This window comes from Andrographis paniculata, unplaced genomic scaffold (genome assembly GCF_009805555.1).
Source record: "Andrographis paniculata isolate CXL003 unplaced genomic scaffold, ASM980555v1 Contig95END, whole genome shotgun sequence".
Lineage (NCBI taxonomy): Eukaryota > Viridiplantae > Streptophyta > Magnoliopsida > Lamiales > Acanthaceae > Andrographis > Andrographis paniculata.
The window spans coordinates 2,375,220-2,388,991 of NW_026137634.1; the positions used below are offsets into that span (position 1 = coordinate 2,375,220).

The 13,772-nt window shown below is 37.0% G+C and overlaps 4 protein-coding genes across 6 annotated transcripts; all 4 read left to right on the forward strand.

Annotated features, from left to right (window-relative positions):
- Positions 1 to 1,145: 1,145 nt before the first annotated feature.
- LOC127243578 (pyrophosphate-energized vacuolar membrane proton pump-like) lies at positions 1,146 to 5,926 on the forward strand. The gene is made up of 8 exons (XM_051263664.1): positions 1,146 to 1,498; positions 3,045 to 3,619; positions 3,691 to 4,070; positions 4,222 to 4,308; positions 4,414 to 4,744; positions 4,834 to 5,244; positions 5,320 to 5,379; positions 5,461 to 5,926. The coding sequence occupies exons 1-8, from the start codon at positions 1,252 to 1,254 to the stop codon at positions 5,665 to 5,667; spliced, it is 2,298 nt and encodes a 765-aa protein (XP_051119621.1). The 5' UTR covers positions 1,146 to 1,251; the 3' UTR covers positions 5,668 to 5,926.
- Positions 5,927 to 5,950: 24 nt separating this feature from the next.
- On the forward strand, positions 5,951 to 13,772 carry LOC127243579 (triphosphate tunnel metalloenzyme 3-like). Of its 3 annotated transcripts, none has more exons than XR_007837009.1 (3): positions 5,951 to 6,749; positions 7,124 to 7,251; positions 13,489 to 13,772. XR_007837009.1 is itself a non-coding variant. In XM_051263665.1 (2 exons), exon 1 carries the CDS (start codon positions 5,957 to 5,959, stop codon positions 6,746 to 6,748), a length of 792 nt encoding a protein of 263 aa, XP_051119622.1. In that variant the 5' UTR covers positions 5,951 to 5,956; the 3' UTR covers position 6,749; positions 7,124 to 7,371. The 3 variants fall into 3 exon arrangements, 1 of the variants encoding a protein (XP_051119622.1); XR_007837010.1 differs by lacking the exon at positions 13,489 to 13,772 and adding an exon at positions 7,636 to 7,932; XM_051263665.1 differs by lacking the exon at positions 13,489 to 13,772 and having other exon boundaries at positions 7,124 to 7,371.
- LOC127243582 (uncharacterized) lies at positions 8,043 to 9,302 on the forward strand. The gene has a single exon (XM_051263667.1). It carries the CDS (start codon positions 8,699 to 8,701, stop codon positions 9,287 to 9,289), a length of 591 nt encoding a protein of 196 aa, XP_051119624.1. The 5' UTR covers positions 8,043 to 8,698; the 3' UTR covers positions 9,290 to 9,302.
- On the forward strand, positions 11,285 to 12,636 carry LOC127243581 (uncharacterized). The gene has a single exon (XM_051263666.1). The coding sequence runs from the start codon at positions 11,288 to 11,290 to the stop codon at positions 11,981 to 11,983; it is 696 nt and encodes a 231-aa protein (XP_051119623.1). The 5' UTR covers positions 11,285 to 11,287; the 3' UTR covers positions 11,984 to 12,636.

The window sequence follows — 13,772 nt, forward strand, 5'->3', positions numbered from 1 at the left end:
TTTGATGAATAGAAAAAATATTATTTTATACTGTGAACGATCTTACACTCTTCTTTTAGAATTCAACCATCTTTTTTTTCTTTTTTTTTTCTCACAATATGCTATATGCTACTATAATGAATTTATCTTATTGTTTTATATTGTGGACGATCCTTATATATTATTGAAACACTCTTTGTGTTATATTTAAAATCATTGAATTACTATCTATTAATTTAATTATATTCTCAAAATATTTTTAATTTGCAGGTTATTAGGTTCATAAAAAATTTATCCAAAAGATAGTGACGTTAAATTTTTATATTATATATATATATATATAAATTGTCCCAATCTCGTCTAGACAAGTTGGGCTAAGTATGCATAGTATAGTATTTTTTTAAAAAAATGAGTTCCTTTTATTTATTTTTGTTTTTTACTATTCAAATTTAATACTTAATTAAAAAAAAAACTCAGAAAGAAATTTTTTTTGAAAATTAGATTTTGCTTATCTAAAACTAATACAAAAATAAATATTCTAAAATAAATTATATAATATTTTTATGCCCATTTTAAATGAGTTTTTTTATGAATAAAATAATTTTGAAATATTCTTAGTGAAAGTACTTGTGATTGTGTTAAAAAATAGACATACCATTTTTTTTATACAACATGATTGTTATATTATTATTATTATTATTATTAGAATATTATATAAAAAAAGTATGTTCTCTTTTCTATCTTTTTAGTTGATTTATAATTTATTTTTTTTCTAATGTTGAATAAGAATACATTAATTTTTTCATGAAATAGTATTATTTAAATTCAAATTCAAAATTTAAAAATATTAAAGAAAACGCACCTTTATTTACATTAAAATAATATTACAAATCAATTTCAATTTACATTTTTATCATTTCTGAAAATTTACTTACCTATTATTATCGGCTGGATTTAAATTCAATTACTAAATATTTAAAATACAAATTATTTCAGTGACAGCATGTCTACATGGCAAGTACGTGTTATAATTTCGAGGAATTTAATAAAAAATTATTTGTTCAACCCTATCCGAAAGGACCACAGATTTGTTACGGTGGGCGTTCGCGTATAATAATATTCTCCTCTTTATGCCGAGAATCTCACTCGCAATTCCTTCGTCTTTTGGGTACTATAAATAGGGTGGCGGTCCGCTTGCTCTAACCTCCTCCGCTTCATTTCGTATTTCTGTGTTGCTCGTTTTCCGGCGAGGTAGTTAGGGTTCCGGCGCCAATGGCATTGCTTCCAGATCTAGGGACGGAGATTGTGATTCCGGTTTGTGCGGTTATTGGAATCGTGTTCTCCCTGGTTCAGTGGTTCCTCGTGTCAAAAGTGAAGGTCACGCCGGACAGTACGGGCGATTCGGCTGCGAAGAACGGGAAAAATGGTTACGGAGACTACTTGTTGGAGGAAGAAGATGGAATCAATGATAACAACGCTGTCGTGAAGTGTGCCGAGATCCAAAACGCCATTTCTGAAGGTCAGAACAGCTTCGTTTTTTTTTTCTGAATTTTTTTTTTTTGGATCTGATTTCTGCTCATATATATGTATATGTTTGGCGCATGAGGTTATGAATGTTTATTTCTGCTTATGTGCGCGTGCTTGTCGATTAGTACTGTCGGTGGTTTTTTTGGTCTTAATACTCTTGTTGCGGAGCTAAAAGCAGAACCGGATATGGAAGAGATTTATAAGATGTTTAACTGTTTGACTGTAAATCGGGAATAGGACGAACTTGTTTTGGAGTTTTGATTTTCCAAGCTGATTTCATTTAATCATCATTGAATGAAGATTTACTATTACGGTCTACCGAAAGGGTTCTTGTCGAGCACAGAAGTCAGATAAGAACATTTGGTTGGGGGTGACGTACCAAGGCTTCGGGAACCTGGTTTTTCCCCTTATTCCTCAGCCATATAACTAATCTCCCTTTATACCATTGAAAGCCACAATGCTCTGTTTCTGTTTTGAAACCTAATTTGAAAAACCTCTTGTCTTTGGCTTGGTTTGATTTTCTTGGCGGCGGATGAAGGCTTAGGGTTGCATATATCTTTGTAATCTAGAATATATATATGAGCTGGCACCGCTGAATGGTTGGGTTTAATTTTGTTTAACGTTTCCCAGATTTTGGAAGATTGTATTAATATTATAAACAAATGCATCATGTCGACAAAGTAATAACTGGGGAGTTCGTATCTGATTAAAGAAATTGGGGATTTTCTGTGTCTTAATTTACGAAACCAATCCCTTTGAATATATATATATATATATTATTAGCATGGAATGAAATAAGAAAGGATTGTATATTTGTGGACATGTGTCAGGCGCTTGAGGTACCTATCTTTCTGATGTCATCCATTGGTTGTTATTCAACTTTTTACATGATTATTTTTTTCCGCCTCCCTAGAAGATATGGTTGCCAGGTGTTCGGTGGTATATTCGTTGTATCTAATTGGATGTAATGGTTGTTTGTTATCACAGGTTTTGTCGAGGATTCAGTATTCCTAAAAAAATTATTTATCTTACATGTGTATACAAATATGATACTATGGTTCTTTAATCTTTTTACAAAGAAATAGGAGTTAAAAATATTATATAAAACAAGCTGATGTTTCTTGTATGTAGTTATCACATTCACGGGAAATTTTTCCCTCCTATAATTTAGAAGTGCACCACGAAATACATTCTTTATGATATATATATACCAGAAGATAAATTTTTAGATGTGAGATCATATTTCTATTTTTCGTATTAAGAGCTTAAAGCATTCTTGATGCAGTGGCTTTGCTTACTGCTCTATTTTAGGTACTTCACATAAGTTATATTATTAGGTCTAAGATTCAATTCTCATAATTTGAGTTTATGTATGCATTCTAGGTTTGTTTAGTGGGAATGCTTGTTTCCAGTTGAATGGCAAACCATTGGTTTAACATTCTGAAGTTTCTTGCAGTGCCTTTGGATTTATTTTATATTGTTCAGTTTAGCGAATAATGATTAGCTTTAACTGAGGCTAATGTTATGGTGCTTAACAGGTGCAACATCTTTTCTGTTCACGGAATATCAATATGTGGGTATTTTTATGGTTGCTTTTGCAATCATTATCTTCTTGTTCCTGGGCTCGGTGGAGGGCTTCAGCACCAAGAGCCAGCCTTGCACATACGATAAGAAGAAGTTCTGCAAGCCAGCTCTTGCTACTGCTCTCTTCAGTACAGCATCCTTCTTGCTCGGGGCTGTCACCTCTGTGGTCTCTGGTTTCCTCGGGATGAAAATTGCAACCTATGCTAACGCAAGAACAACGCTGGAAGCTAGAAAAGGTGTTGGGAAAGCTTTCATTACAGCATTCAGATCGGGTGCAGTTATGGGATTTCTCCTTGCTGCAAATGGGTTGTTGGTTCTGTATATTGCCATTAACTTATTCAAGCTCTACTATGGCGATGATTGGGAAGGCCTTTTTGAGTCCATCACTGGATATGGTCTTGGTGGTTCCTCCATGGCTCTATTCGGGAGAGTTGGTGGTGGCATTTACACAAAGGCAGCTGATGTTGGTGCAGATCTTGTTGGAAAGGTTGAAAGGAACATTCCAGAAGATGACCCTCGAAATCCTGCTGTAAGCACCATTCTCTTTGCGTTAACATTACTACCGAAAGGAATTTTTAGTAACCTAATTCTATTTTGCAGGTGATTGCTGATAATGTCGGCGATAATGTTGGAGATATTGCTGGAATGGGATCCGATCTTTTTGGCTCTTATGCTGAATCATCGTGTGCTGCTCTTGTTGTGGCTTCCATATCTTCTTTTGGCAACACCCATGATTTCACTGCAATGAATTATCCACTACTTATTAGCTCCATGGGCATTCTGGTTTGCTTAATCACCACTCTTTTTGCTACCGACTTTTTTGAGATAAAGAGTGTTGAGGAAATCGAACCTGCATTAAAGAAACAACTTATTATCTCTACTGTCCTTATGACTATCGGAGTTGCCATTGTCACCTGGACGTGCCTTCCTTCATCTTTCACTATCTTCAACTTTGGTACTCAGAAAGTTGTGAAGAACTGGTAAGACCTGATCCTTGAAAGCATATTCAAATTGTAGCATATTGCGCTTTATTTCAATTTTATGTCTGAATATGGCCTTTATTTTAGAGGCGTATAATTTGCCGTGCATTTGTGGTATCAGGTTGCATCTGACTTAATGTTTCTATTACAGGCAGCTATTCCTTTGCGTTTGTGTTGGACTTTGGGCTGGACTTATCATTGGATTCGTGACTGAGTATTACACCAGCAACGCATACAGGTTGAGAAGTTGTTTTTGATTTCCGAGACTTTTTTGTTCATCCTTTAGTTTCTGTTGTTTTATTGGATTAATTTTGTTCTTGGTTTCTGGAACTTTTGCATACAGCCCCGTGCAAGATGTTGCCGATTCCTGCAGAACTGGTGCGGCAACCAATGTCATATTCGGCCTGGCCTTGGGATATAAATCAGTTATAATTCCCATTTTTGCCATTGCAATTAGCATCTTTGTCAGTTTCAGCTTTGCGGCTATGTACGGTATTGCCGTTGCAGCTCTTGGAATGCTAAGCACAATCGCCACTGGGCTGGCCATTGATGCTTATGGTCCCATCAGTGATAATGCCGGAGGCATAGCTGAGATGGCCGGCATGAGCCACCGGATTCGTGAGAGAACTGATGCACTTGATGCAGCTGGGAACACCACTGCTGCCATTGGGAAGGTTCTTCGAAATTATCTACACGCTCTCGCAATCTTTTTGCCCATGCGACATAGCGATCCCTGTGTTTGATAATTTAATTTTTTTTACAGGGATTTGCTATTGGATCTGCCGCACTCGTCTCATTGGCACTATTTGGCGCCTTTGTCAGCCGAGCAGCGATCTCAACAGTTGATGTTTTAACCCCTAAAGTCTTCATCGGTCTAATCGTTGGTGCAATGCTTCCGTACTGGTTCTCTGCCATGACCATGAAGAGCGTCGGCAGCGCCGCCTTGAAAATGGTCGAGGAAGTTCGAAGGCAATTCAACACTATTCCAGGCCTCATGGAGGGCCATACCAAGCCAGATTACGCCACATGCGTGAAAATCTCCACAGACGCTTCCATTAAAGAGATGATTCCCCCTGGTGCTCTCGTCATGCTCACCCCTCTGATTGTCGGAACCTTCTTTGGCGTTGAGACCCTTTCTGGTGTACTTGCCGGTTCTCTTGTTTCTGGCGTCCAGGTATGTATGCCGCAGTTATTGCTCAAAAGCTCTAACTTTTTTCCCTTATGCTCGACTATTTACCCATATTTACAGATTGCAATATCTGCGTCAAACACCGGTGGCGCATGGGACAATGCTAAGAAGTACATTGAGGCAAGAAACTTGATTGATATATTCTTTACTTTACTAATTCCATCAATATATACAGTTTGTAATAATTAATGTGTTCGGCAGGCTGGCGCATCGAACCATGCAAGAACCCTCGGCCCGAAGGGATCGGATGCGCACAAGGCAGCGGTCATTGGCGACACCATCGGCGACCCTCTCAAGGACACTTCCGGACCTTCGCTGAACATCCTCATCAAGCTGATGGCAGTCGAGTCGCTCGTGTTTGCGCCCTTCTTCGCCACTCACGGCGGGCTGCTATTCAAACTCTTCTGAGCGAGGCTTGTACTCGATCGTTCTTCGACGCGACAATCGAAGGTGTCTTGTCTTAAGTTTGTTTTGATAAAAGCTTATTACCATTGATATAGTTAAAAAGAAGGCGTGTAGAACTCCATTCTTGTCAAAGTTATGGTAGCTTTTGTTTTGAGATCATTCACTCTTTGTAAGCAAACTTAGAATTTGTAGTCTTTTTTTTTATTTTTTTTCCCATGTGACGGAATTTGATCGATGGATAAATTTTGGTTGGAAATTTGAACGGTTGGTAGAGCTGGTAAACGGGTCGGGTATGGCCCGGTCCGGGTCGGGTAATTTACTGGACTTTATTTTGCTTGCTCTTCTGCTGGGCGGGCGGGCAGTTGGCCAGAATGCATCGTGGCCGTTGCTTAAAGTGGGCCCAGAATGCATCACGGCCGTTTATTTTTTTCATGAATACTCCGCCACCGTTTCATATTGCGGCGGTTATCAGATGATGGAAGTGGAGGTGAAGCTCCGCCTCCCAACCTCCGCCGCGCACGAGCGCCTCTGCGGTATCCTCGCCGCCCACCACCGCCGCACTCATCTCCAAGAGAATTTATTCTTTGACAGTCCCGAAGCCAAGCTCGCCTCCAACCTTGCAGCTCTCCGTCTCCGCTTTTACGACCTCGATTCCCGCTGCATTCTCGGTCTGAAATCCAAGCCTCGAATCTACGCCGGTATTAGCCGCATCGAAGAGCAGGAAGAGCCTATCGACCCAGCCGTTGGCCGCCAATGCGCGGCGGAACCATGGCGCCTTCTCGAAATCGAATCCTCCGATATAATTAAGAGAGTGAAAGGTGAATTCGGGGTGGATGCGGAAGGTTTAGTGTGTCTTGGGGGTTTCAGAAACGTGAGGGGTGTTTACGAGTGGAATGGATTGACATTGGAGATTGACGAAACGCTTTTTAGTTTTGGAACGAGTTACGAGATTGAATGCGAGAGCTCGGAGCCGGACAGAGCTAAGAAATTGCTCGAGGAGTTGCTGACTAGCCATGGGATTGAATTTAGGTATTCAGAGGCCTCCAAATTCGCCATATTTCGTACTGGAAAACTGCCTGATTGAGGTACGTCGAGTTCAACATTGTTGTACTGTTAGAAGTCGCCAATTGACTCGAAACAAATACAACGAATGAAACACTAGAACTGACTGACTAAGACTGAGAAATCTGGAGGTTTTGTGAATGAATTTGATAATGTGAGGCATAAACTGATAGCCTGTGCACTTAGACGCGATATTCACCTTAACAATTGATAGGAAATGGAATTTGCTGTTGCAATTTGAGAAACTGTTAATTGATGTTTAGTTTTAATCTATCATTCCGCCTTCTCCATTTTTGTGTTAAGTTACTTCCTGTTGATCATTGTTTGCTGTCCTCATGTATTGTGCTGATTATTTAACCAGACTAACTAATTCTTGTCACAATTTGTTAAATTTAAGGTATTTGGGGAACTATTTGGTGTCTGGAGCCTTCTTGTTACTCTATATCAGCTGGTGAAGTCCCCTATTGCCTGCTTCATCGACAAATATTCTAGGTCTTGCTGGAGTTTAGCAATGCTAATGAATGGGTACGAATTTCCTGTCTATTTATCAAATTGATTGTGTTATTCTTGTAAAAATTTTGAGTTAACTCATGTTGATGTAGTTAGTGTGCCATTATAGTCCACATTACTGAGGTTATTGATCAATAGTTTCATAATAAATCGTAGTAGAATAATATACATAAAGTTGCTGTTATCTGTTTGAACACTAAATTCTCTTCCTAGAAAGGTTATCTATGGTTCCAAGTAATTTTCATAACAGGGGTTACTTTAACTGTTCTGTTCTCAATTATTTGGCACATATCATGCAGGTGTGTCTTAGTGTGCCTTTTCATGCTTTAATCAACAATAATTGTAGAAAACATTAAACAACTGATTGGCTAGCTTAGTTTGCTGAAATTCATTCTGTAGGTTTCTTATGATGGATGCAATCAACTTTATTGGAAGATATCTATTAAGGATCACTTTGCTTGACTTTGAGCCTGGTTGGGAAAGATTCTTAAAAATATCTTATATGCTTTATGAATATTTCATGAGAGTATTTGGTACAAGAAAATTATGTAGCTTATCAGTTTGGATGATTCATAGAGACTAACAAAAATGATTCCCTTTTCCCATATGTATTGCTATTATAATTTTATACTCAATTGAGATATAATATTATTAAAAAATTCTTGATACAATACTTTATCATTTTCTTATAAAGTCATTATAAGAGCTTATTTGGTAAATGTTTGTTTGAATTTTTTAAATTATCATATATATACCTTTAATTATTATATATGTGAATATTTTAAATTATAATAATATGAAAAATATATATTGATTTAGTGTAAAGTTTGAAAAGATGTGGTTATATTAAGGAATTTTTTCAAATAAAATGTACTGAGTATATAGTCTTCTAATTGAAAGCACTCTTTTAAGTTTATTGGGTTTCTTTTATGAAAAAATACATGTGTTTCTTTGAAGTTTGGAAGTTTGTTTTTTTAATTTAAATAATGTTTGATATAATATTCTCTTATTTTTCTCTGGATTTAGTTGTCTAATAGTAATTAAAAAAAGAAAAAGAAAAAAACTTAATAGAAACCATAAAAAATACACATTTCAGCCAGACAGGGTTGTTAGTTAGTGTTATATACAATGAAAGGAAAAAGAAACACATCCCTTGAGCCCACTAACTGTTCCTTTTCTCCAAGCGTGATTGATGGCAATAAACATTTCTTTCTTGATTTCTTAGTTCTCACTCATATTACAAAAAGCTATGATTCACTTTATGTTAAATTCTTGAATGGAACCACGCAGATGGTTTCAAGTTTCCAACCACTATGCCCACTAAAGGCACCCTCCACTACAAACAAAACAAGTCAATTTTTAGAATCAAATCATTCGACCACTTTTATATTAGTGTGTCTGCATACAATAGATATAAGAAGCACGCTTATCTCACACTAGCATAGAACACACACTTGAGGCCATGGACTGGTTTACTTGGCTCTCAAAAACTGGCCTAGACCCATCTCTAGTCTATCACTATGGCTTAATATTTTCACACAATGAGCTTGAAGAAGCCGACACGGCTTACTTCAACCATGAATTCCTCCAGAGCATGGGAGTTTCCATAGCCAAACACAGGCTGGAAATTCTCAAGCTTGCTCAGAAGTATAATGGAAGCATTGCACACCCCATGTCTAAGATCCTGATTGCCATCAAACGGACTAAGAACCGTTTCTCAAAGTATTTAAGGACATGGATTCGTTGCGAGGAGTCTGCCCTGGCCATCGTGCCTGCAGGAAGCTACAGCACTGGCCGGAAGAACTCCATGATCAAGAAAAACAAGAGGCTGTTGCTGGCTAATAACCAGCAGCAGAACCGAGCACCACTTCTGCTCACAAATGGTAGCCCGGTGATGTTCCCTAGCTCAAGAATCAACAGCTTTTCAAGCCCTGCTGTGTTTGAATTTCAAAGAGATGATCAGAAGCTGGATGAAGAGTATGATCACTATTGGCCCTCTGTAGTTGAAGACATCAGGTGGGATTCAATGTTTCAGAACTTGAAACCAACCTGAAGATTTACCATAGCCTTTCCTTTTAAATATTAACCATTTTCTCTTCTCTGTTTTTCTTCGATTATACACCACGTAGTCGTCCGCATTATTCTTATTGTTATTATTATTATTATTATAGTGAGTTTGAACTTTGAAGCCCTGATCTTATTTTGGGAAGATCAGCTCTTCACTTCACTGTTAGGATGTTTTGTGTCTGATTGGTGAGGGATTGATTGTTTTTGGTGTCACACACCAAGAACTTATTTAGTTTTTAGAATTTAGGTATTTTTGAATAGTGGGCATGGAGAGAAAGGGGAAGCCTATGTCTTTAGTATGGAGGGGTAATCAATTTGTCTCCCTACTTTTTTTTTTTTGAATGACTCTATCACTTTCGTACACTTTAAAGTTGTTTGTTACTCTTGCCATATTATTTCTGTAGGAGGGCTCCTTTATTACACCCTTACTTGTCACCTATTGATGCTTTGATGCCATCTTGTTTTGGTCATATATATTAAAGATGACTTGCTGCTTAGTACAAGAATTGCTGCTACACATTTGGAAATTAGGGAGAAGGGGGGATATGATGATGATGTTGATGTTTTTACCAACTTATTATTATTATAATTATAAATTAAGATTCGTACGTTCTTGAATGTCTCAAGATAAATGAGTAGTTACTACTACCACCTCTGTTACTGAATTTATTGTTACTATAAATGTCTTTGAATTGGAGAACACTATCTATGATTCTTCTGTCTAGGGTATTTGATTTTGAACTTTAATATGTCTATGTTGATTTCATCTTATGAATCTTTTGCTTAGTATAATTATATATGTCTTGGATGATTCATTGGCATAGGTTTATAATGTTATTTTACACTATATTGAATAAGAAGTTGAAGAAACATTGAAATCTTAGACAAAAATAGAGATGCATTTCAGTATTCTCCTCTCAATGTAAAACACTTATATAGAAAATTATAACATTTAGTTTCCATTCTAAGTGAAATGCATGCGTAGTCAGGGCATTTATGGCAACGGGTGAGGAAAGCTGAGCAGTGATCATAAATGCCTTTGAACCCCACCAAACACCACACCCATCCCTTAGAGACTAAGCTATACATATACATGTGAATGAAAATTGTAATTTTAATATCATGTCTAAACTTGAGGAATGATTAAGGTGTTAATCCTAGCCAACAAATTGTAATAGTATACTCAACACATGGCTGCAACTAAAACAACATATAACATGTAGATTATAATGTAATGTTAATTCATAATATGTATTTTACCGTATTAACATATGATATATACGATGGAATCAATTGTGTCATATGTCATGCGACTAATTAGAGCTCTACATTGTGTTGATTAACCCTAATCAACAACTACTGCGACCCTCAATAATTATCACATTATATCCTGTAATTTATCATGTTTTGTTCATATTATTTCTACTATAAAATCTTGTGATAACCATGTAATATTTAAATTCAACAGTGAACTCCAAAACACCTATTGGTGTTTGGTGCATTTAGTTTGTATTTTGTATATAAATAGTAACTAGATATAATATTTTATAAGAGATGAGAACAACTTTTTTAGAGAATATAGTAAACAAAATAAATAAATAAATTAAACTCTAAGAGAACTGAGATCAGAACCCTACCTGAACACAGATAACTTTTAGTCAGTGAATTAGGCCAACCATAGATGATACTTTTGCTGATCTCCACAAGAATAGAGACATGGTAGTAATAACAACTACTACTTCCAAAGAATCCATGCCTTAAGCTTTACTCTGTGTTATAGAAAAAAGTAAGACCCTCACTTGCCCTCTTTTTGCAAAGGGAGTTTGTCTTAATTAAGAGAAGGGCTCTTCTCTTTTATCTTTTGTCACTCTCAAGTTCAACTACCAAACCAATAATGGTTTTTGTCCCTATCATCATCCCCCCCAAGAAACTTCCACTTTCTATTCATTATAAACTACTATAGCCTTTACTTCCTTATACTACCATGAATAAGGAAGCCATGGATTGGTTCTCGTGGCTCTCGAGAACCGACCTCAACCCGGCTCTCGTCTATCAGTACACTCTTATGTTCAACCATAACGAGCTCGTGCAAGAAGACATACCTTATTTCAGCCACGAGTTTCTTCAGAGCATGGGCGTCAAAGTTGCCAAACATCGCTTGGAGATCCTCAAATTAGCGAGGGAAGAGAATGGCGGAGGAGGAAGAAACGTTCGGTTGATCCTATGGCTTGTGCTGGCGATCAAGCAAGCTAGGAAGTATCTCGCCAGGCACGTCCGGGCATTGGTTCATCGTGAGAAATCGTCGGCTCTTTCCGTGGTGCCTCCGAGGAACCATAGCTTGAGATGGAAAGTAGCTATGGTGCAGAGGAACAAGAGGCTCAGGGCATCAGAATCCCCGATGACAAGGAGTGGCAGTCCTTTGTCGGTTCCCAGCCACGGAATGCTGATGCTGACCGAGGGGAGCCATGTTGGCGACTCCCGGAACTCGGACTCGACCCAAAGCTTGACCTGGGTCGAGACCGAGGGAAATGTCGAGCCGGGGTTTGTCAGAAAGGATGTGCTCACGAACCTCGCCTCGAATAGCAGCTTTTCGAGCTCTGTGATTCATTCACTAGACGGCGAATATTGGTCGGAAGAAATCAAGTGGGATGCAATGTTTCAGGACATGAAGCCGACGTAATGTTAAAGAGATATATTACCTCGTTGCAGCGCTTCACGGTCCGGTTTGTGTATCGTCTGCGCTGCTTATAGAGTTATCGTGTAATCCGAAAAGCTCCATGTACATGAAACCATTATCATAAATTACTACTAGATCACAATCCTATCATACTTCTTCATCAATACTTCCTCAGAATCTTACCTGATGCCCTCGAAAGTTAATAGTACAAAAATATCTGAAGAAAATATAGTTATCTGCAACTCTTGCCCGATCCTTCGACAAAGATTGACAACAGCAAGTAATGACTTCAAAACTTCATTAGTAGTGGCTAAAGTCGTCGATTCATGATACAAAAAACATCAATAGAAGGAAGGTTAAGACGCCCATCCATAATGTCCTCGGAATTGTCTTAGATCTGCAACAAAGAACTGCATTTTTCTTTCAATCTTCCCCTTCTCGGAGGCTTTTTTTTCTTTTTCTTCTTCTTCTTCGCCGCCCCTTCACCTACAGCAATAAGTAAATCAACTTCCGAAACATCTTTAGGCTCATAAAAGCTTCCAAGATATGTGGTTGATGTCGATGCAGTCAAAAGTGGATCGACCAGATTTGTCTCATCTTCGCCAACTAATTCTTTTGAACTAGAGTTATTACGCTTTGCGGGAACAATGTCAACATTAATATCTGCATTTGTGTACCATGCAGATTGCAATATCCGCATCAAACACCGCGGCGCCCATGGGACTATAATGTATTAAGGCAAAACATCAAATAAAATACCTTAACTTTTTACTGTTCTTAAAAATTTTCAAATTTTTTCCGAAACTTGTACCTAAAGAGAGCTATTTTCAGCCAAATGACTATAATGTATTAAGGCACCTTTGGTAATATGAAGTTTATCTATTAAACTAATACTTCTACCTAAAGAGAGCTATTTTCAGCCAAATGACTGAAATGTATTAAGGCACCTTTGGTACTATGAAGTTAATATTAAACTAATGTATATGAATGAGAAATATAGTGTGTTTGCTTGGTGTTTGGATTTTTCGTTGAAATTTTAAATAGTAAAATTTTGAATTGAAATAGTTGTATAATTGTGATATAAATAGGTGTTGATGTGGTGTTTTGAATGTAAAATTAATTTTTAGTATAATATAAAAAAAAAATTATATTTGATTTGATATTTTAGAGGAAATTTTTTTGAATGAATAGTATATTTTGGAGAAAATCCCCAAATAAATGCACCCTTAGAAAAATAATTCAAAGCATATGTTAAACAAACACCTAATCAAAAGGATTATTAAAACATTTTTCAGGATAATTTAAGGATTAAGATGATTATTGAATAAATTAGGACAATAAAATATTTTTATTATTCATGTAGATTAAAAGAAGAAATCAACAATATAGAAGCAAGATATCAAAAATATTTTATTATTGGTTTTTATTTTGAATTACTACTAATAATTTAATTTAATTAGTTATTGTATATATACTCACTTACTCACGCATGGCTATGGTTATGCCAGGCTGGCGTAAAAAGCCCGTTGGACGAGGCTGTCACCCGAAACCCCCTCAGGGACACTTCTGGACCTTCGTTTAATATCCTTATCAAGCTCATGACAGTCGAGATGCTTGTGTTACCGTCTTTTTTTGCCATGATGAGCTACTATTCAAATTCTTCTTTTTTTCCTCCTTTAGTATAATAGAGTAGAATATAGTACTCTTTCTTTCCACAAACTAACATCCTATTTTTCTATTTGGAATATCGAACAATTATTGTCTCTTACTATTTTTATAGACAAGATTTACT